We start from the raw sequence: 22,873 nt of genomic DNA on the forward strand, positions 1-22,873 counted from the left end.
TTAATATGAATATTTTAAATGGTCTCCAGTTTCCCTGTGGATTATTGACATTTTAAACTCTGCACTTCAGTTTTCCCTCAATCCCTGTAATTTTGTCACGGTTATTTCTGTACTTAAAGAGGAGTAACAATATAATTGATTTCTTCATTTTTTTCCCATCTCTTTCCAAGGTACTGGATTTGATTGTGTCTTACGAATGAGTGAAAAATGCTAGTCCTTGAGTCAGGACATTGGGCCCTTTACCAAGTAACTCAACCTGTCTGGGCTTCAGCTTCTGTATGTGCGAGCAAGAGGCTTGGCCTAGCTGACTTTTCAAATGCTGTGTTTCTTTGATTCACTCTCACGTACTGATCTGCTACTTAAGAAGAGGGTCTCTTCTCATAAAGTGAGAACAGTCGTTTTCTAATCCTTGGGTTGGGTGGAGTTTTTAGTGGTCGTACTCAGTTTGTTAGTTATATTTACTTTTACGTATGCTTAGCTCTAAATTTAATTTATATGGCTCTTGTGACTATTTTTAGATCTTCTTTTTTTCTTATTTTCTTTTACAGTTTCTAATTTGTTATCGCCAGTGTAGAGGAGCCTGATTGATTTTTAAAATGTATTGATCTTGTATGTGTGTGCTTTGTTGAACCGTCTTCTTCGTTCCTGCTAGTTTATCTGTGGGTTCTTTTGGGTCTCCTAGATAAATGAGCATATTAAATGTAAATAATGTGTTCTTTAGATAAAGTTTATTTTCTTGCATCTCTCTATATAAAAGCAATATGTTGAATTGATTTAAATATTTAAATACTTACATACCTGTTATCACAATCTAACCTTCTTTATCTTCTCTTATTTTCTTCCAATCAATATTATGTTTTCAAGATTTATCCACGTGAATCCATATAGATCTAGGTCTTTGATTTTTGACCGTTTGGTATTATTTCATCACATGCGTATAGCATCATTTATTTTCCATTCAAGCATTATTGGACAATTGGATTGTTTCCCTCCCTTCTCTAGAACAAACAACGTTTCCTAGAATATCCCTGAAGATGTCTGACAGTCGAGAAGGGCCAGGCTGCCCGAAGGATTGCTACTTGCTTTTAGCCACGTTCCAACAGGCCATCTCCAGCCAGCAATTTGAAGCACAGCTGAAATGAAAACTCCCCCAAATGTGGAGGTCGTAGGAGCTTCCTAGAATGTGGGAGGTTCATGATAGGCATCCTGCTGGGATCCCAGGGGAGTCTGAGCTGGCCTGAACCTCATCTTCCTCCTCCACCTCTCAAGAGAAATGTGGAGGAAAGAAGACTTCAAAACCTGTGAGTAGGCAGAGGGAGAGAGATTGGGGGCCGAAGCTGCAACTGAGGTCTTGGAGTGGGCTGTGAGGACGCAGAGCCTCTAGAGAGCCAGGCTCTGCCTTCTGAGCACTTCTCCCCTAAGGCTGCTCGTCATTCAGGTGATACCAGCCATATAGAGCCGACTCGGCCCACACTGTCACAGAAAGCCTTATCAGAATCTCTTCTTCTTCATACACTCTTGTGTCTGTTACTTGGTTATTGCCTTTGGTGCTCCACTGATGTGAACCACAGTCGCCAGGGGATGGAGGACACTAGTGACCCATCTTGCTCTGTGGCCTCAGTCCACAGCTTGAGGGTAAGGGAAGAGGCCAAATGAAGGTCAAGAAGGAAAGATGGCGTTTGAAGAGAAGACCTGAGTTAAGGGTGTCTTCTCAAGGCTTGATGAATGAAATGTAGCTCCAGTACCTGAAGTCCTGCTTGTTCTCAAGGCTGACCACGGGGCTGGGTGGGCTGGGTGCACTCAGTGAAGGAACCGTATACACTTAGTATTTCCTTGCTTGCTCACACTTGCCCTCGTCTGATACACACTCTGCAAGACTGATCTTCCCCTGAAACAACTTTCCACCTGCCACTGTCATCTCGTGAACATTTGCTTCCCCTTCCTAGTGTCCCCCTAGAATGCCATTGCCGCCAATTCATAATTTGATAATCATGCTTCTTACCATAGTCTCAGCAACTTCTGATAAATTTTATTCACTTTATTCCATAGTCTTCACACATCAGTAATCTTCCTTAACTTCCTAGCTGCAGGTTAACCCATTCGGAATCATTTCTTTTTCTTTCTCTTCTTTGGCAAATCCCTTCTATCTTTTAAGGTCTTTTTCTTGTCTCTCTACCATCCTGCCTTCCTGAACTTCTTTTTTTTCCGTTTAAGTAACCTTTCAATCTCCTTCCCCAATTTCCTCATAAACATTGAGAGTTTATTCCTCACACGTTAGAGAGCGGTTTATGAATGGCCACGCATAATGGACTCAGAATGAGTTGGCACCCCCGAGGTACCTGTCTTGCTGGGGAGCCACAGGTGGAGGGCTGGCTGCTGGACACATGTTTGCATGGAGTCAGGCTGAGTGGCCTCAGGGTGTTTGCTCTGCACTTGTGTGTGTTTCTCCCTAGTTGGTTTCCTTGTCCAGCCACCTGTGACCTCCCTCCATCCAGCCCAGGGAATCCTTCTCATCACAGGGGTAGGACGTTTGTCTCGTTTTCCATCACATCCTTTCCCCAAAGTTTGGTTGTGAGTTGCTCCCATTCCAAAGACCTTTCCTCTTTGAAGAGAAGAGAGAAAATCTTTTCTCTCCTTTTCTCTCACTTCACTTCTGCTCTAGTATCTCCTCCGTCCAGAATGGCCCCCTGACTCAAATGGGTGTAGATCCGAAGATGGCAAGAAATGCCAGCAATTCTGAAGTAATAATACGGATGTATCAGGAACACTTGAAAACCTTTATCCCGCCACATTCAAAAAAATTGCACTTCCAGTGTATTCAGAGTCTCAGTGTAGAAACACAAATGATGTAGAAATTGAATGACACTCAAGTTTTTCTATCCTCCTTTCCTGATTTATTCTAATCCTCCAAGTTAACATGATTAACTATCTGTTATGTAACCTTTCAGACATTTTCTACACATGCACACTTTTCTTTTTCTCACATAAGAGTGTGAACTAGGTCACTTTCAACATGCTGTGATACTGTGATTCACTGTCTCCCACCGAGTCATCCACTGATAAAGTAATCTGTTTCATGGAGAAATATGTCCAATAGCTAATAGCCAATGTCTGTGGAGTGCTTGCTCTGTGTCGGTTTCTTGTAACTACTTTACAGATCTTTTGTACAAGGTACCCATGGACCAGGTACAATTATAACCCCCAAGTGACAGATAAGTGCAGATAAGTACAAATAAATACAGAGGCCAAGTGACTTGCCCAAGACACTGGAGCAAATCAAAATCCATGCCTCTGTAATCATTTTGCTCTATTGCCTCTGTCTGGGAGGCTTGATGATTTGGCAAGTAAAACCTTAAATATCATGTTCCATTTTTATATCTCTGACACAAGCGTGGGGCTGTGATACGGGGTAACTAACCTGACTACTTTTGAAAACCCTTATGCACCTGGATGAAAGTAAGCCAGGGACTGCAAGCTCTAGATTTAAGGTTTCCTAGCAACTTTTAAAAAGAGCTTCTTGAATGCAATTTATGTAATGTCAAGTCTAGGATGTAGTCCAGATAGTAACAGAAAAATGGAGATATGTAGAAAAATAGTTCAAGTTGACAAGTATTGGGAGTGTAGTAGTTTTGGGGCCAGCATGTAGACCACAGGAGAACTTGCTGTTTCCATCCCAAAGGGAAGAGCCCTACGTTGCAACTGCCAAGGTCCCTGGGGCAGCAAGTGTGTTCACTGCTTAGTAAAGAAGCATCCTCAGTTTGATAGAATCATATGGGAGCCTTACATTTGGTTAGCCGTTCTACATTCTTGATGTAATGATATTTTCAGGGTGTGGGAGGGTATCAAGCTCTGAAAATACCCTTGGAGAGATTTGCTTATTAAGTTTGGCTTTTTCAATCTCCCTACTACTTCTTTACTAAGCACCAGGAGGTTTCCTTCACTTTTCAGAACCATGTTGTTTTTCCCTTGTCTAATGAACTTTGAAATACTTTTGGATGAGCTATTAAATTTGGGAAAAAATAAACATCTCTTTAAAACAAGGAAGATAATAACAATGACACGTAGAAAGAGCTCTAAAACAGAGAATATCCTCCATTATGGCTAATGACTGGGGGTGGAAAGTTCGTGCTCGCTGTCCAGGATGTAGAAATAAAAGCTGAGGAGGCGCTGAGGCATCTCCTGCATCTCTATAAGCCTCCATCATTTCTGATGAGTAGGGTTGACAGATAAAATATAGGCTGTTTAGTTAAATATGAATGTCAGAAAAACAACGAGTACATTTTGAAGATAAGTATGCCCCAAATAGTACATAGGATCTACTTATACTAAAAATAATGACTTATTATTCATGTGAAGTTCAAGTTTAACTGGGTATCCTGCATTTTTATTTAGTAAATCTGACAGCCCTACTGATGATCCACAATGGAGGCAGTTGAGGAGCGGTACATGCTGGCTCTCGGACAGTCAGGAATGGCTTCAGCAGATCCAGGTACAGTATGAAATTCTTTTTGGAGGTAGCTCAGAAGCCATGGCCAGCCCTTGACTGCAAGTACTGCCTCGGGTTTCCCTGAGGTGGGGTAAACCGTCCTCTTAATGGCCTTTTGGTAAGTCTGGAAGACCATATCCAAGGGGAGCCCCAAAGTCAGTTTCATCCTCACAACCATGTTTCCAATTCCTGGAATTGGCTGCATGTGACTCACAAGAGATAAGGAGGTTTGTGAAAATTGGGAGTGTCATAGCTTGAACCCTTTGTAGGTAAAGTTTTGGTGTTCTGAGAGTTTTAACAGGAGCAATGTGAAAGACTCCAGGTCCCCGGGTAGATAGAAATAATCCTGTTCTACTTCTGTGTATGGGACAAGTCTGTAGTAGCTCACAGAGCAAATATCTGGTCTTAGAAAGACTGATCCAAGCTTGGATGTTTCTGGTGACAAGGCAAGGTCGTGAGTTTGAAGTTCACCTTTTATGGTTGAGGAGACAATGAAGTTGTCAGAAGGGCAATCGTGGAGGAGACGTTGGCTTCATCCATTGTGCAGGCTTGTATATGTGGTTCTATGTAGATTGTGTTTCAAAGGTGGAGCTTGTTTACAATTACGAACACTCTCTGACGTGCTTTTTGGACCTTCATTCCCAGAGCAAGAGCAGTGCCGAGGCCCTAGAAATGCCATGGATACTCTGAGCTGTCAGTGGCATTTCCCAGGTACTGTTCCCTTGGTGCTGCTCCTTGAAATGTCCAAAGGGATTATCATCTGTTTTGTGGCCGGTCCTAGCATTGTGAAAGGAAGCTGCTGCACCGGGCTCAGAGGATTTCGGCTGTGGTGGGAGGAGGAGGAGGAGTACTACGACTATAAATTGTATCACACCATATCTATTACATCTTGAGAGTGGGCTTGGGGGGTTATGAAGGGGGACTTTTATTGTACTTTTATACATTGTCCCCTTGAAAATAATTCAATTTTTAAAAATTAGTTAATTTATTTTGGGCTGCATTGGGTCTTTGTTGCTGCTAGCGGGCGTTTTCTAGTTGCAGTGAGCGGGGGCTACTCTTGGCTGTGGTGCACGGGCTTCTCATTGCAGTGGCTTCTCTTGTTTGCGGAGCACGGGCCCTAGGCATGCAGGCTTCCGTAGTTGTGGCACGTGGGCTCAGTAGTTGTGACACACGGGCTCTAGAGCGCAGGCTCAGTAGTTGTGGCGCACGGGCTTAGTTACTCCGTGGCACGTGGGATCTTCCCAGAACAGGGCTCGAACCCATGTCCCCTGCATTCGCAGGCATATTCATAACCACCGCGCCAGCAGGGAAGCCCAATGATTCAGTTTTTTATAAAGAGAATATTCCTAATATTCTTCCAAAAGTTTAAAAATACATAGTTGGATAACACTATGAAAAATTAACTGACACTTTTTTTATTATTTCTCTTTGCTCCCTGGATTTTTTTCCCCCTCCAGTCAGCTAGGCACTCTGAGTTCACTGCATTAGGAAGGTAAAGACTCAGCAGAAATGAGGGAGAAAAAAAGAAAATCCTCAGCTTTGGAATGTTCAAAACAGAGGCCACAGTAGAACAGGTGAGAATTCTGTGCACAAAAAATAAATCTCGTCTCAAATGTAACAAAGTATTCTTTGCACTGGGAGGCAGGAGAGGGAGGGAGGGAAGGACTGAAGGAGAGAGATCAGTGTGGCCAGGGACATGGAGACTGTGCTTGAGGACGATAGGCCCAGGAAGAGAATCAGAATCTGGGGAAGATTCAGCCTGCACGCGATCATTGCCTCCAGCCAGCACCCTCATCTCAGACCTCGGGAAATTCAGAGAGAGAGTGGGAGTAGGTCAGGAGGGCCACGGGCATAGTCTGTGTGGCAGGGGTTGTGGCCATTCCCTATTTGTGAGGAGTCCCCAGCAATTTGCAGGCCTCTTCTAGAAAATGCTGGCGGACGTCTCTAGTGCTTATGTGAAAGCTTGTTCACAAACCTTGAAAGATACAGATGTAGATGACAGATTAGATAGAAAAATGTAATTAACTAAAACCTCCAGGAAAGGTTTGGAAAATGCCCTTTATTGCATAGGATGTTCATATTGTCATATGATGTTAGACTGAGTGCCGGTCCCTTCATCCTCCTTCAGACCACGGCGTTCTGTCTGCTACTATCCCGAGGGTCCTTTCTTCTCCCTGGAAGGGATAAAACAAATGAGGTAGAACAGGAAGAGACAAGAAGCACTCCAAGCTCTGCTGGTCAGGGTTACCCTCCAGCGTTGCCTTAATGCTCAGAGCCACACATACCACAGTGAGCTTGGCTCCAGATCAACTACCACGCAACGAAGGTTCTGGAACACTTCCATATCTCGGGGAACCTCATTTCCACGTGACTCTCTTTCATATTCCCCTTTGTCACAGAAGGCTAGGTACAGTGGTCCAGGTGAGATCTCAGCTCAGGCCCAAGGCTCTCAGACCTCAAAGTTCCGGTCCTGCAAGGGCCCCTGTCCTCTCTTCAGACCACTCCTGGCTCTCTCTGCCGACAAGGAGCTGCTGGTGGTACGTCCTCTAAGAGTTGAGGCCCATCGTGCAGACCCTGAGAAAATTCCTAGGAAAAGGCTCCACCTTCTTGTCGAAGTCAACAGAGCTCAATTCCTTTGGAAGTGCTGGGTGTGTCCCAAGTTGATGCAACTGCAGAGCCATTAGGTAAACCAGCACATGTGTGCGGCCCCTTCCCTTAGACTCCTCTGGGCCCTCGTGACATAGGCTCAGAAGAGTGCCAGCCTCAAGCCTTACCTCTTCCAAGGCCACACCGTCTCCAGGATCTTCTGTCCCATGAATCTCAGTTGCTGTGTGGAACTCAAAAGAGAGAAAAGACCCTGCCTCCGGGGTCTCTTCGGGCTGGGGCCTTCTAGCTTCTCTTCCTCGTCCTCGTCGTCCTGCTCGTCCTGCTCGTCCTGCTCGTCCTCCTCGTCCTCCTCGTCCTCCTCGTCCTCAGAGGTGGTCTCGGATTCCACATTGCCCTCCTCCTCAGGGGTGCTCTCGAATTCCACATTGCCCATCCACTGGGCGATGTTGAGATGAAAGACACGGCAGCTGAAGCCCTCCAGGACGCCGAACTTCACGTGCTGCTGGAGGATCTCCAAGGTGGGCAAGACCCGGCAGCAGGCCATGCACCTGAAGCCGGTCTCCATGGTCACCATCCAGTCCGGTGTCTTGGCCCTGGGTGTCTCCTGGACGGCAGGTGGCCCTGATGGGCTGCCTGGCTCTGCCCTTTCCTCATACTCTTTCTCCTCCCCAGTGGGCTCACTGTCAGACAGGAGGCTTTCGGTGGACACATCAGAGGGGTAAGTGCCTACTGTGCACGCATCCTCAGGAAGGGTCACTTCTTCTATCGTCAGCTGCTTTTCAGGCAACTCCAAGGGTTTCTTTGTCTTCCAGGAGACAGCTACACCCTTGTTCACTTGTACCTGCATGTAGTATATTTTCATGCCCCTTTCCTCTTTGTCTGGGTGCAGATCGTTCTTACAGGGTGAAGAGGGTGAGGAGGAGACACAGTGTGATGGGGGAGCAGTCTCCCCTGTTTCCTGAACCTGGGCTAGGGGTGCTTTAGGCTGGGCAGTTTCTCGATGTGATCTCCGGATTCCTGAAAAAGGAAATTAAAAACATCATAACATGCATGGGCCGTGCCAGAAGCTGAGGGAGCAGGTGTGGTAGACGAGAGAGGGACATTTGCATGACGTAGCTATGTCGTGAGCTTGGTGTCTGTTGGCCGTAGGACGGAGCGGTGTATCTGGTGTCATCTGTGGGCTTTTCATGTGCGTGTGGGGGGTTACTGGAGCGGTGTCTGTATACAGGGGTGTGCAGTATGGTGGTGAGGGCTGTGGTAACTGAGAGATGCGGGTGGATGCGTGTACGACGAGGAGTGTGAGTTTGGGAATATCGGTGGTGCATTACTTGTGGAATGGGGCTGTGGTGCTTGGGGTTTCTGTGTGCACTGAGAAGGTATGTGCCTGGAGGGCGGATGTATGTGTGAGCTGTGTGGACCTGAGCTGGATGGTGCTGCTCTCAGGCTGGAGATCTATGATGTAGAACTCTGTCCTTCTCTGGAAGCCAAGGCAAAGACAAAGCCTACATTTTCCTCTGAAGATGCTTAATCTGGTCCCTCTTCCCTCCACCTCAAGCCCAGACCTTTCCGGCCCCTGCTCCTTGACTTCCCCACCATGGTAGTACCAGGATTCACACCCCCCCGCCCCAGACTCAGCTGGGATCCACGCCCTCGTAACAGCTCAGCCATCCTGCCCAGGCTCCTCCACAGAGCCCTCATCACCTCTGATGACCCTGGGTTTCCTCTCAGCCTCCCTGGGATCTGTGTGCCTCCTGCCTCACAGCCAAACACCCCCTCACCTGAGGAGCCCCGCGCCCTTACCAGCGTAGATGAGCTTGCGCGGAGAAGAAGCACAGGAGAAGTATGTAGAGGCAGAGGAGACCTCCCCTGCCCCTGGGCTGCAGCCTTGGGCCACCACAGTGGATCCAAGCTGAGGGGGATCCTCTTGTGACTTGGAGATTGCTGAGGGAGGAATGAAAGGCTCAGGGTGGGTTCATCAGTCCTCTCTGTCCACAAATATTTACCGAGTGTCTGGCACGTGTCAGGTGCAGTGAATACACACAGTTGAGATGGGGTTCCCAGTGGATACTCCAGTATTTAATTCAAATCAGTACTTACTCTGTCACTGTCTTGTTGGTAATGTAGGCCTCGGTGGTGACTGTGAGTATGTGGGAAGAGTGAGTGATGTGTATCAGTTAAGTCTGTGGTAAGTGTGGGGTTGGCATGGGGAGCACGGTGGAGATGTGTCTTATCTGTGTCTGTGGCCTTTGTGTGCATGGTTTCTGTTCACAAGTCGGGAATTCTGGGACATGTAACTTTTCCTCATTACATGGTGTGGCTTGTATTTATGGTGTGTGTTCATTCATTGATTCAGCAAGATTCAGTAAGCAGCTACTTCTGTGTATCCGGCACTCTTCCATTGTTGTAGTCTCTGGTAACGCTGCGCATTCTAGTAGGGGAAGACACACACTAAACAAAACTACAATAAATATATGATACCTGAGCTGGTGGCAAGTATATAAGGGTTGCCAGACTTAGCGAAGAAAAATACAGGGCACCCAGTTAAATTTCAGTTTCAGATAAACCCAGAATAATTTTCCAGTGTAAGTATTCCCATGCAGTATTTGGTCTTACTTTTAGTGTAAGTATGGCCCGTACAATATTTGGGACATACTGATACTGAAAAATTACTTGTTGTTTATCTGGAATTCAAATTGAACTGGATAGCCCATATTTTATCTGGCAACCCTGACATGGGTTAGTGAGACTGTGGTTTACTGTGGTTTGTACAAAGCGGGTCTGGCATTACTCAAGAATGTGTTACAAGTGTGGTGTGTATGACACGTGACTGGTTCTTATAGAGGTATTTAGCGATGGCTGAAGTTAGCTGTGTTTGTGCGAGAGTTGAGGAGATACATATATATATAGTGTGTGTGTGTGTGTGTGTCCTATATATATAGTGTGTGTGTCTATATACATATCTCATCTCCAGCGTTTGGTGTTGGAGGAGAGGATTGTGATACAGGTGGGTTGTATGAGAACGTAGTACAGGAGGGATGCGTGTATATACCTCCATGTGCTGTGTGTGGTTTAATACGGAAGTTATATGTGGGGTGTGTGATACTTTTGCTGTATCAGAGTGTCCATGGGTGTATGAGTTACTGTCTCATAAAACACCCCTACCAAGAGTTCTCTATACACTCTTACATACACCGAGTGTCAGCCAGGTCCAGGCAGGGTGTCAAGAACTGTACCACGCAGAGTTTATATCTGATAAGCACTCTACCCCCATTCATCCTGCTCTTCTCAGCACTACCCCCTCCGCCCACCCCCCCACCCCCCACAGGAACATAGAGAAAAATATTCTGAATGGTCAGGGGCAGTCATTGCCTTCCCTAGCCTGTCCCAGCCACTGCCTGAAAATCTGCCTGCTGTCTAGAGCTCCATTCCCAGGGCCCATCCTACAGTCTCCAGGGCCCTGGGCCTGGTAGGAGCTACTGGGCTCTAATCTGGGGCAGAGACCTCTAGCTGGAGCTCTGGGGTGACCACCCCCTCCCAGGGCAAGGTACTCGCCTACATTTAATGCACGCAGGCACCACGTGGCCCGTGACTCTCAGAGCTCCCCGCAGGACCCTGAGGACATTTCTCACCCTCGCCCACGCGGTCTCAGTCTCTGGAAAGCCCTTCCCTTCCCTCGGTCTCCTTTGGGAGATTCTTCCTGTTGAAGGAATAAAACCTCCTTGCTTTCAATATGACACCATCCCTAGGCAAACAATCGTCTTTCGAAGTGCATTCCACTTGTCAAGATATTTTTCAACAGGGCCTTCAGCTCATGGGGCTTCTCTTTCCAGTTGGTAAAAGAGGCCAAGCAACTCATGGGTCTCTCTCAGCATCCTTGCATCCTTCACATCCCCCACCTCATGACCCCAGGGAAAGATCCAAGAGAATAAGAGAGAAATCGGGGACTGAGAAAAGCTGCACCTCTAGGTCTGTGCAAGCAGGATGCAGCCTGCTGTGAGTCCGACAAAGCTCCAGGCCCGGCAGCCCCAGGAGAGAGTCCTCAGACCAGCGGAGCTGACCTCCCATCTCCCAGGGGGCATCTGGCCGTTCTGTGCCGTCTCACACCACAGGGAGCCTCCGGATGGCTACGGCAGCATCAGTGAGACAAGGTCTCTCGCTCCCTGCTTCACAGGTGACACGTTCTCAGTCCCCCTCTTCCTAGAGAAGGTTCAGTTTGGCAGAAACCCATGTGCCCCAGACAAGTTGCCCCCCACATACCTCCTCCCTTCTGGGCAGTTTCCTGGGACTCTTCATTTTCCAGGCGTTTCCTCTTTTGTTGCCGTTCCATCGTACCAACTAGAAGTCTCCCTTAGAAGATGCCTCAAGAGACGTCCAACTCCTCCTCTCCCCTACAGGTTGGCCCTTGTTGGCTCTTGGGCAATCCGTTGAAATGATTCAATACAAATAAAAATAGTCAAGTCTCCTAAATGGCTGAAAAACTTGTACCACTTAGTGAACCAGCAGTGCTGCCTAGTGCTCACCAGGGCTGTTAAGTTTCCAAGGTTGCCAGGCGCACAGCAGGATTCTGTGACCTCAATGATGACATCAGAGCATTCTGTGGACCTAGGTTCAGCACAGTCTCTGCAATAGCACAGGCCCCGTTTTCAAGAACAATTCCTTTTTCCCAGCCGAACCTTTCCCGTGAAAGGGAAAGGTTCATACCATATCCATTATAAATTGTATCATACCGTATCTATTATAAAATGAACATTTTGATTGGAGATCTTTTAATGTCTTTTATATAGAGATTTAATATGAATATTTTAAATGGTCTCCAGTTTCCCTGTGGATTATTGACATTTTAAACTCTGCACTTCAGTTTTCCCTCAATCCCTGTAATTTTGTCACGGTTATTTCTGTACTTAAAGAGGAGTAACAATATAATTGATTTCTTCATTTTTTTCCCATCTCTTTCCAAGGTACTGGATTTGATTGTGTCTTACGAATGAGTGAAAAATGCTAGTCCTTGAGTCAGGACATTGGGCCCTTTACCAAGTAACTCAACCTGTCTGGGCTTCAGCTTCTGTATGTGCGAGCAAGAGGCTTGGCCTAGCTGACTTTTCAAATGCTGTGTTTCTTTGATTCACTCTCACTTACTGATCTGCTACTTAAGAAGAGGGTCTCTTCTCATAAAGTGAGAACAGTCGTTTTCTAATCCTTGGGTTGGGTGGAGTTTTTAGTGGTCGTACTCAGTTTGTTAGTTATATTTACTTTTACGTATGCTTAGCTCTAAATTTAATTTATATGGCTCTTGTGACTATTTTTAGATCTTCTTTTTTTCTTATTTTCTTTTACAGTTTCTAATTTGTTATCGCCAGTGTAGAGGAGCCTGATTGATTTTTAAAATGTATTGATCTTGTATGTGTGTGCTTTGTTGAACCGTCTTCTTCGTTCCTGCTAGTTTATCTGTGGGTTCTTTTGGGTCTCCTAGATAAATGAGCATATTAAATGTAAATAATGTGTTCTTTAGATAAAGTTTATTTTCTTGCATCTCTCTATATAAAAGCAATATGTTGAATTGATTTAAATATTTAAATACTTACATACCTGTTATCACAATCTAACCTTCTTTATCTTCTCTTATTTTCTTCCAATCAATATTATGTTTTCAAGATTTATCCACGTGAATCCATATAGATCTAGGTCTTTGATTTTTGACCGTTTGGTATTATTTCATCACATGCGTATAGCATCATTTATTTTCCATTCAAGCATTATTGGACAATTGGATTGTTTCCCTCCCTTCTCTAGAACAAACAACGTTTCCTAGAATATCCCTGAAGATGTCTGACAGTCGAGAAGGGCCAGGCTGCCCGAAGGATTGCTACTTGCTTTTAGCCACGTTCCAACAGGCCATCTCCAGCCAGCAATTTGAAGCACAGCTGAAATGAAAACTCCCCCAAATGTGGAGGTCGTAGGAGCTTCCTAGAATGTGGGAGGTTCATGATAGGCATCCTGCTGGGATCCCAGGGGAGTCTGAGCTGGCCTGAACCTCATCTTCCTCCTCCACCTCTCAAGAGAAATGTGGAGGAAAGAAGACTTCAAAACCTGTGAGTAGGCAGAGGGAGAGAGATTGGGGGCCGAAGCTGCAACTGAGGTCTTGGAGTGGGCTGTGAGGACGCAGAGCCTCTAGAGAGCCAGGCTCTGCCTTCTGAGCACTTCTCCCCTAAGGCTGCTCGTCATTCAGGTGATACCAGCCATATAGAGCCGACTCGGCCCACACTGTCACAGAAAGCCTTATCAGAATCTCTTCTTCTTCATACACTCTTGTGTCTGTTACTTGGTTATTGCCTTTGGTGCTCCACTGATGTGAAGCACAGTCGCCAGGGGATGGAGGACACTAGTGACCCATCTTGCTCTGTGGCCTCAGTCCACAGCTTGAGGGTAAGGGAAGAGGCCAAATGAAGGTCAAGAAGGAAAGATGGCGTTTGAAGAGAAGACCTGAGTTAAGGGTGTCTTCTCAAGGCTTGATGAATGAAATGTAGCTCCAGTACCTGAAGTCCTGCTTGTTCTCAAGGCTGACCACGGGGCTGGGTGGGCTGGGTGCACTCAGTGAAGGAACCGTATACACTTAGTATTTCCTTGCTTGCTCACACTTGCCCTCGTCTGATACACACTCTGCAAGACTGATCTTCCCCTGAAACAACTTTCCACCTGCCACTGTCATCTCGTGAACATTTGCTTCCCCTTCCTAGTGTCCCCCTAGAATGCCATTGCCGCCAATTCATAATTTGATAATCATGCTTCTTACCATAGTCTCAGCAACTTCTGATAAATTTTATTCACTTTATTCCATAGTCTTCACACATCAGTAATCTTCCTTAACTTCCTAGCTGCAGGTTAACCCATTCGGAATCATTTCTTTTTCTTTCTCTTCTTTGGCAAATCCCTTCTATCTTTTAAGGTCTTTTTCTTGTCTCTCTACCATCCTGCCTTCCTGAACTTCTTTTTTTTCCGTTTAAGTAACCTTTCAATCTCCTTCCCCAATTTCCTCATAAACATTGAGAGTTTATTCCTCACACGTTAGAGAGCGGTTTATGAATGGCCACGCATAATGGACTCAGAATGAGTTGGCACCCCCGAGGTACCTGTCTTGCTGGGGAGCCACAGGTGGAGGGCTGGCTGCTGGACACATGTTTGCATGGAGTCAGGCTGAGTGGCCTCAGGGTGTTTGCTCTGCACTTGTGTGTGTTTCTCCCTAGTTGGTTTCCTTGTCCAGCCACCTGTGACCTCCCTCCATCCAGCCCAGGGAATCCTTCTCATCACAGGGGTAGGACGTTTGTCTCGTTTTCCATCACATCCTTTCCCCAAAGTTTGGTTGTGAGTTGCTCCCATTCCAAAGACCTTTCCTCTTTGAAGAGAAGAGAGAAAATCTTTTCTCTCCTTTTCTCTCACTTCACTTCTGCTCTAGTATCTCCTCCGTCCAGAATGGCCCCCTGACTCAAATGGGTGTAGATCCGAAGATGGCAAGAAATGCCAGCAATTCTGAAGTAATAATACGGATGTATCAGGAACACTTGAAAACCTTTATCCCGCCACATTCAAAAAAATTGCACTTCCAGTGTATTCAGAGTCTCAGTGTAGAAACACAAATGATGTAGAAATTGAATGACACTCAAGTTTTTCTATCCTCCTTTCCTGATTTATTCTAATCCTCCAAGTTAACATGATTAACTATCTGTTATGTAACCTTTCAGACATTTTCTACACATGCACACTTTTCTTTTTCTCACATAAGAGTGTGAACTAGGTCACTTTCAACATGCTGTGATACTGTGATTCACTGTCTCCCACCGAGTCATCCACTGATAAAGTAATCTGTTTCATGGAGAAATATGTCCAATAGCTAATAGCCAATGTCTGTGGAGTGCTTGCTCTGTGTCGGTTTCTTGTAACTACTTTACAGATCTTTTGTACAAGGTACCCATGGACCAGGTACAATTATAACCCCCAAGTGACAGATAAGTGCAGATAAGTACAAATAAATACAGAGGCCAAGTGACTTGCCCAAGACACTGGAGCAAATCAAAATCCATGCCTCTGTAATCATTTTGCTCTATTGCCTCTGTCTGGGAGGCTTGATGATTTGGCAAGTAAAACCTTAAATATCATGTTCCATTTTTATATCTCTGACACAAGCGTGGGGCTGTGATACGGGGTAACTAACCTGACTACTTTTGAAAACCCTTATGCACCTGGATGAAAGTAAGCCAGGGACTGCAAGCTCTAGATTTAAGGTTTCCTAGCAACTTTTAAAAAGAGCTTCTTGAATGCAATTTATGTAATGTCAAGTCTAGGATGTAGTCCAGATAGTAACAGAAAAATGGAGATATGTAGAAAAATAGTTCAAGTTGACAAGTATTGGGAGTGTAGTAGTTTTGGGGCCAGCATGTAGACCACAGGAGAACTTGCTGTTTCCATCCCAAAGGGAAGAGCCCTACGTTGCAACTGCCAAGGTCCCTGGGGCAGCAAGTGTGTTCACTGCTTAGTAAAGAAGCATCCTCAGTTTGATAGAATCATATGGGAGCCTTACATTTGGTTAGCCGTTCTACATTCTTGATGTAATGATATTTTCAGGGTGTGGGAGGGTATCAAGCTCTGAAAATACCCTTGGAGAGATTTGCTTATTAAGTTTGGCTTTTTCAATCTCCCTACTACTTCTTTACTAAGCACCAGGAGGTTTCCTTCACTTTTCAGAACCATGTTGTTTTTCCCTTGTCTAATGAACTTTGAAATACTTTTGGATGAGCTATTAAATTTGGGAAAAAATAAACATCTCTTTAAAACAAGGAAGATAATAACAATGACACGTAGAAAAAGCTCTAAAACAGAGAATATCCTCCATTATGGCTAATGACTGGGGGTGGAAAGTTCGTGCTCGCTGTCCAGGATGTAGAAATAAAAGCTGAGGAGGCGCTGAGGCATCTCCTGGATCTCTATAAGCCTCCATCATTTCTGATGAGTAGGGTTGACAGATAAAATATAGGCTGTTTAGTTAAATATGAATGTCAGAAAAACAACGAGTACATTTTGAAGATAAGTATGCCCCAAATAGTACATAGGATCTACTTATACTAAAAATAATGACTTATTATTCATGTGAAGTTCAAGTTTAACTGGGTATCCTGCATTTTTATTTAGTAAATCTGACAGCCCTACTGATGATCCACAATGGAGGCAGTTGAGGAGCGGTACATGCTGGCTCTCGGACAGTCAGGAATGGCTTCAGCAGATCCAGGTACAGTATGAAATTCTTTTTGGAGGTAGCTCAGAAGCCATGGCCAGCCCTTGACTGCAAGTACTGCCTCGGGTTTCCCTGAGGTGGGGTAAACCGTCCTCTTAATGGCCTTTTGGTAAGTCTGGAAGACCATATCCAAGGGGAGCCCCAAAGTCAGTTTCATCCTCACAACCATGTTTCCAATTCCTGGAATTGGCTGCATGTGACTCACAAGAGATAAGGAGGTTTGTGAAAATTGGGAGTGTCATAGCTTGAACCCTTTGTAGGTAAAGTTTTGGTGTTCTGAGAGTTTTAACAGGAGCAATGTGAAAGACTCCAGGTCCCCGGGTAGATAGAAATAATCCTGTTCTACTTCTGTGTATGGGACAAGTCTGTAGTAGCTCACAGAGCAAATATCTGGTCTTAGAAAGACTGATCCAAGCTTGGATGTTTCTGGTGACAAGGCAAGGTCGTGAGTTTGAAGTTCACCTTTTATGGTTGAGGAGACAATGAAGTTGTCAGAAGGGCAATCGTGGAGGAGACGTTGGCTTCATCCATTGTGCAGGCTTGTATATGTGGTTCTATGTAGATTGTGTTTCAAAGGTGGAGCTTGTTTACAATTACGAACACTCTCTGACGTGCTTTTTGGACCTTCATTCCCAGAGCAAGAGCAGTGCCGAGGCCCTAGAAATGCCATGGATACTCTGAGCTGTCAGTGGCATTTCCCAGGTACTGTTCCCTTGGTGCTGCTCCTTGAAATGTCCAAAGGGATTATCATCTGTTTTGTGGCCGGTCCTAGCATTGTGAAAGGAAGCTGCTGCACCGGGCTCAGAGGATTTCGGCTGTGGTGGGAGGAGGAGGAGGAGTACTACGACTATAAATTGTATCACACCATATCTATTACATCTTGAGAGTGGGCTTGGGGGGTTATGAAGGGGGACTTTTATTGTACTTTTATACATTGTCCCCTTGAAAATAATTCAATTTTTAAAAATTAGTTAATTTATTTTGGGCTGCATTGGGTCTTTGTTGCTGCTAGCGGGCGTTTTCTAGTTGCAGTGAGCGGGGGCTACTCTTGGCTGTGGTGCACGGGCTTCTCATTGCAGTGGCTTCTCTTGTTTGCGGAGCACGGGCCCTAGGCATGCAGGCTTCCGTAGTTGTGGCACGTGGGCTCAGTAGTTGTGACACACGGGCTCTAGAGCGCAGGCTCAGTAGTTGTGGCGCACGGGCTTAGTTACTCCGTGGCACGTGGGATCTTCCCAGAACAGGGCTCGAACCCATGTCCCCTGCATTCGCAGGCATATTCATAACCACCGCGCCAGCAGGGAAGCCCAATGATTCAGTTTTTTATAAAGAGAATATTCCTAATATTCTTCCAAAAGTTTAAAAATACATAGTTGGATAACACTATGAAAAATTAACTGACACTTTTTTTATTATTTCTCTTTGCTCCCTGGATTTTTTTCCCCCTCCAGTCAGCTAGGCACTCTGAGTTCACTGCATTAGGAAGGTAAAGACTCAGCAGAAATGAGGGAGAAAAAAAGAAAATCCTCAGCTTTGGAATGTTCAAAACAGAGGCCACAGTAGAACAGGTGAGAATTCTGTGCACAAAAAATAAATCTCGTCTCAAATGTAACAAAGTATTCTTTGCACTGGGAGGCAGGAGAGGGAGGGAGGGAAGGACTGAAGGAGAGAGATCAGTGTGGCCAGGGACATGGAGACTGTGCTTGAGGACGATAGGCCCAGGAAGAGAATCAGAATCTGGGGAAGATTCAGCCTGCACGCGATCATTGCCTCCAGCCAGCACCCTCATCTCAGACCTCGGGAAATTCAGAGAGAGAGTGGGAGTAGGTCAGGAGGGCCACGGGCATAGTCTGTGTGGCAGGGGTTGTGGCCATTCCCTATTTGTGAGGAGTCCCCAGCAATTTGCAGGCCTCTTCTAGAAAATGCTGGCGGACGTCTCTAGTGCTTATGTGAAAGCTTGTTCACAAACCTTGAAAGATACAGATGTAGATGACAGATTAGATAGAAAAATGTAATTAACTAAAACCTCCAGGAAAGGTTTGGAAAATGCCCTTTATTGCATAGGATGTTCATATTGTCATATGATGTTAGACTGAGTGCCGGTCCCTTCATCCTCCTTCAGACCACGGCGTTCTGTCTGCTACTATCCCGAGGGTCCTTTCTTCTCCCTGGAAGGGATAAAACAAATGAGGTAGAACAGGAAGAGACAAGGAGCACTCCAAGCTCTGCTGGTCAGGGTTACCCTCCAGCGTTGCCTTAATGCTCAGAGCCACACATACCACAGTGAGCTTGGCTCCAGATCAACTACCACGCAACGAAGGTTCTGGAACACTTCCATATCTCGGGGAACCTCATTTCCACGTGACTCTCTTTCATATTCCCCTTTGTCACAGAAGGCTAGGTACAGTGGTCCAGGTGAGATCTCAGCTCAGGCCCAAGGCTCTCAGACCTCAAAGTTCCGGTCCTGCAAGGGCCCCTGTCCTCTCTTCAGACCACTCCTGGCTCTCTCTGCCGACAAGGAGCTGCTGGTGGTACGTCCTCTAAGAGTTGAGGCCCATCGTGCAGACCCTGAGAAAATTCCTAGGAAAAGGCTCCACCTTCTTGTCGAAGTCAACAGAGCTCAATTCCTTTGGAAGTGCTGGGTGTGTCCCAAGTTGATGCAACTGCAGAGCCATTAGGTAAACCAGCACATGTGTGCGGCCCCTTCCCTTAGACTCCTCTGGGCCCTCGTGACATAGGCTCAGAAGAGTGCCAGCCTCAAGCCTTACCTCTTCCAAGGCCACACCGTCTCCAGGATCTTCTGTCCCATGAATCTCAGTTGCTGTGTGGAACTCAAAAGAGAGAAAAGACCCTGCCTCCGGGGTCTCTTCGGGCTGGGGCCTTCTAGCTTCTCTTCCTCGTCCTCGTCGTCCTGCTCGTCCTGCTCGTCCTGCTCGTCCTCCTCGTCCTCCTCGTCCTCAGAGGTGGTCTCGGATTCCACATTGCCCTCCTCCTCAGGGGTGCTCTCGAATTCCACATTGCCCATCCACTGGGCGATGTTGAGATGAAAGACACGGCAGCTGAAGCCCTCCAGGACGCCGAACTTCACGTGCTGCTGGAGGATCTCCAAGGTGGGCAAGACCCGGCAGCAGGCCATGCACCTGAAGCCGGTCTCCATGGTCACCATCCAGTCCGGTGTCTTGGCCCTGGGTGTCTCCTGGACGGCAGGTGGCCCTGATGGGCTGCCTGGCTCTGCCCTTTCCTCATACTCTTTCTCCTCCCCAGTGGGCTCACTGTCAGACAGGAGGCTTTCGGTGGACACATCAGAGGGGTAAGTGCCTACTGTGCACGCATCCTCAGGAAGGGTCACTTCTTCTATCGTCAGCTGCTTTTCAGGCAACTCCAAGGGTTTCTTTGTCTTCCAGGAGACAGCTACACCCTTGTTCACTTGTACCTGCATGTAGTATATTTTCATGCCCCTTTCCTCTTTGTCTGGGTGCAGATCGTTCTTACAGGGTGAAGAGGGTGAGGAGGAGACACAGTGTGATGGGGGAGCAGTCTCCCCTGTTTCCTGAACCTGGGCTAGGGGTGCTTTAGGCTGGGCAGTTTCTCGATGTGATCTCCGGATTCCTGAAAAAGGAAATTAAAAACATCATAACATGCATGGGCCGTGCCAGAAGCTGAGGGAGCAGGTGTGGTAGACGAGAGAGGGACATTTGCATGACGTAGCTATGTCGTGAGCTTGGTGTCTGTTGGCCGTAGGACGGAGCGGTGTATCTGGTGTCATCTGTGGGCTTTTCATGTGCGTGTGGGGGGTTACTGGAGCGGTGTCTGTATACAGGGGTGTGCAGTATGGTGGTGAGGGCTGTGGTAACTGAGAGATGCGGGTGGATGCGTGTACGACGAGGAGTGTGAGTTTGGGAATATCGGTGGTGCATTACTTGTGGAATGGGGCTGTGGTGCTTGGGGTTTCTGTGTGCACTGAGAAGGTATGTGCCTGGAGGGCGGATGTATGTGTGAGCTGTGTGGACCTGAGCTGGATGGTGCTGCTCTCAGGCTGGAGATCTATGATGTAGAACTCTGTCCTTCTCTGGAAGCAAAGGCAAAGACAAAGCCTACATTTTCCTCTGAAGATGCTTAATCTGGTCCCTCTTCCCTCCACCTCAAGCCCAGACCTTTCCGGCCCCTGCTCCTTGACTTCCCCACCATGGTAGTACCAGGATTCACACACCCCCGCCCCAGACTCAGCTGGGATCCACGCCCTCGTAACAGCTCAGCCATCCTGCCCAGGCTCCTCCACAGAGCCCTCATCACCTCTGATGACCCTGGGTTTCCTCTCAGCCTCCCTGGGATCTGTGTGCCTCCTGCCTCACAGCCAAACACCCCCTCACCTGAGGAGCCCCGCGCCCTTACCAGCGTAGATGAGCTTGCGCGGAGAAGAAGCACAGGAGAAGTATGTAGAGGCAGAGGAGACCTCCCCTGCCCCTGGGCTGCAGCCTTGGGCCACCACAGTGGATCCAAGCTGAGGGGGATCCTCTTGTGACTTGGAGATTGCTGAGGGAGGAATGAAAGGCTCAGGGTGGGTTCATCAGTCCTCTCTGTCCACAAATATTTACCGAGTGTCTGGCACGTGTCAGGTGCAGTGAATACACACAGTTGAGATGGGGTTCCCAGTGGATACTCCAGTATTTAATTCAAATCAGTACTTACTCTGTCACTGTCTTGTTGGTAATGTAGGCCTCGGTGGTGACTGTGAGTATGTGGGAAGAGTGAGTGATGTGTATCAGTTAAGTCTGTGGTAAGTGTGGGGTTGGCATGGGGAGCACGGTGGAGATGTGTCTTATCTGTGTCTGTGGCCTTTGTGTGCATGGTTTCTGTTCACAAGTCGGGAATTCTGGGACATGTAACTTTTCCTCATTACATGGTGTGGCTTGTATTTATGGTGTGTGTTCATTCATTGATTGAGCAAGATTCAGTAAGCAGCTACTTCTGTGTATCCGGCACTCTTCCATTGTTGTAGTCTCTGGTAACGCTGCGCATTCTAGTAGGGGAAGACACACACTAAACAAAACTACAATAAATATATGATACCTGAGCTGGTGGCAAGTATATAAGGGTTGCCAGACTTAGCGAAGAAAAATACAGGGCACCCAGTTAAATTTCAGTTTCAGATAAACCCAGAATAATTTTCCAGTGTAAGTATTCCCATGCAGTATTTGGTCTTACTTTTAGTGTAAGTATGGCCCGTACAATATTTGGGACATACTGATACTGAAAAATTACTTGTTGTTTATCTGGAATTCAAATTGAACTGGCTAGCCCATATTTTATCTGGCAACCCTGACATGGGTTAGTGAGACTGTGGTTTACTGTGGTTTGTACAAAGCGGGTCTGGCATTACTCAAGAATGTGTTACAAGTGTGGTGTGTATGACACGTGACTGGTTCTTATAGAGGTATTTAGCGATGGCTGAAGTTAGCTGTGTTTGTGCGAGAGTTGAGGAGATACATATATATATAGTGTGTGTGTGTGTGTGTGTGTCCTATATATATAGTGTGTGTGTCTATATACATATCTCATCTCCAGCGTTTGGTGTTGGAGGAGAGGATTGTGATACAGGTGGGTTGTATGAGAACGTAGTACAGGAGGGATGCGTGTATATACCTCCATGTGCTGTGTGTGGTTTAATACGGAAGTTATATGTGGGGTGTGTGATACTTTTGCTGTATCAGAGTGTCCATGGGTGTATGAGTTACTGTCTCATAAAACACCCCTACCAAGAGTTCTCTATACACTCTTACATACACCGAGTGTCAGCCAGGTCCAGGCAGGGTGTCAAGAACTGTACCACGCAGAGTTTATATCTGATAAGCACTCTACCCCCATTCATCCTGCTCTTCTCAGCACTACCCCCTCCGCCCACCCCCCCCCCCCACAGGAACATAGAGAAAAATGTTCTGAATGGTCAGGGGCAGTCATTGCCTTCCCTAGCCTGTCCCAGCCACTGCCTGAAAATCTGCCTGCTGTCTAGAGCTCCATTCCCAGGGCCCATCCTACAGTCTCCAGGGCCCTGGGCCTGGTAGGAGCTACTGGGCTCTAATCTGGGGCAGAGACCTCTAGCTGGAGCTCTGGGGTGACCACCCCCTCCCAGGGCAAGGTACTCGCCTACATTTAATGCACGCAGGCACCACGTGGCCCGTGACTCTCAGAGCTCCCCGCAGGACCCTGAGGACATTTCTCACCCTCGCCCACGCGGTCTCAGTCTCTGGAAAGCCCTTCCCTTCCCTCGGTCTCCTTTGGGAGATTCTTCCTGTTGAAGGAATAAAACCTCCTTGCTTTCAATATGACACCATCCCTAGGCAAACAATCGTCTTTCGAAGTGCATTCCACTTGTCAAGATATTTTTCAACAGGGCCTTCAGCTCATGGGGCTTCTCTTTCCAGTTGGTAAAAGAGGCCAAGCAACTCATGGGTCTCTCTCAGCATCCTTGCATCCTTCACATCCCCCACCTCATGACCCCA

General features: G+C 46.8%; 2 protein-coding genes and 1 long non-coding RNA gene across 37 annotated transcripts in view; 1 reads left to right on the forward strand and 2 right to left on the reverse strand.

Annotated features, from left to right (window-relative positions):
- Window positions 1-22,873, forward strand: part of LOC308615721 — a 103,191-nt gene that overhangs the window by 25,221 nt on the left and 55,097 nt on the right. For 24 of the 35 annotated variants that reach the window (XR_014015582.1, XR_014015583.1, XR_014015593.1 and 21 more), the window contains 3 exons: window positions 1,003-6,060; window positions 12,884-17,078; window positions 17,825-17,941. This is a non-coding gene — a long non-coding RNA (uncharacterized lncRNA). The remainder of the gene's footprint in view (window positions 1-1,002; window positions 6,061-12,883; window positions 17,079-17,824; window positions 17,942-22,873) is intronic. The other 11 variants (XR_014015610.1, XR_014015611.1, XR_014015608.1 and 8 more) reach the window with 10 other exon arrangements.
- On the reverse strand, window positions 6,069-10,368 carry LOC308615636 (protein FAM170A-like; the record flags this gene model as incomplete). Its single annotated transcript, XM_081231229.1, has 2 exons — window positions 6,069-8,110; window positions 10,359-10,368. 2 exons carry the CDS (start codon window positions 10,366-10,368, stop codon window positions 7,257-7,259), a joined length of 864 nt encoding a protein of 287 aa, XP_081087355.1. The 3' UTR covers window positions 6,069-7,256.
- On the reverse strand, window positions 17,950-22,242 carry LOC308615637 (protein FAM170A-like; the record flags this gene model as incomplete). The annotated part of the gene is made up of 2 exons (XM_081231230.1): window positions 17,950-19,982; window positions 22,233-22,242. 2 exons carry the CDS (start codon window positions 22,240-22,242, stop codon window positions 19,138-19,140), a joined length of 855 nt encoding a protein of 284 aa, XP_081087356.1. The 3' UTR covers window positions 17,950-19,137.

This window comes from Mesoplodon bidens (genome assembly GCF_964165515.1).
Source record: "Mesoplodon bidens genome assembly, chromosome: 4".
In the NCBI taxonomy this organism is placed as follows: Eukaryota; Metazoa; Chordata; class Mammalia; order Artiodactyla; family Ziphiidae; genus Mesoplodon; species Mesoplodon bidens.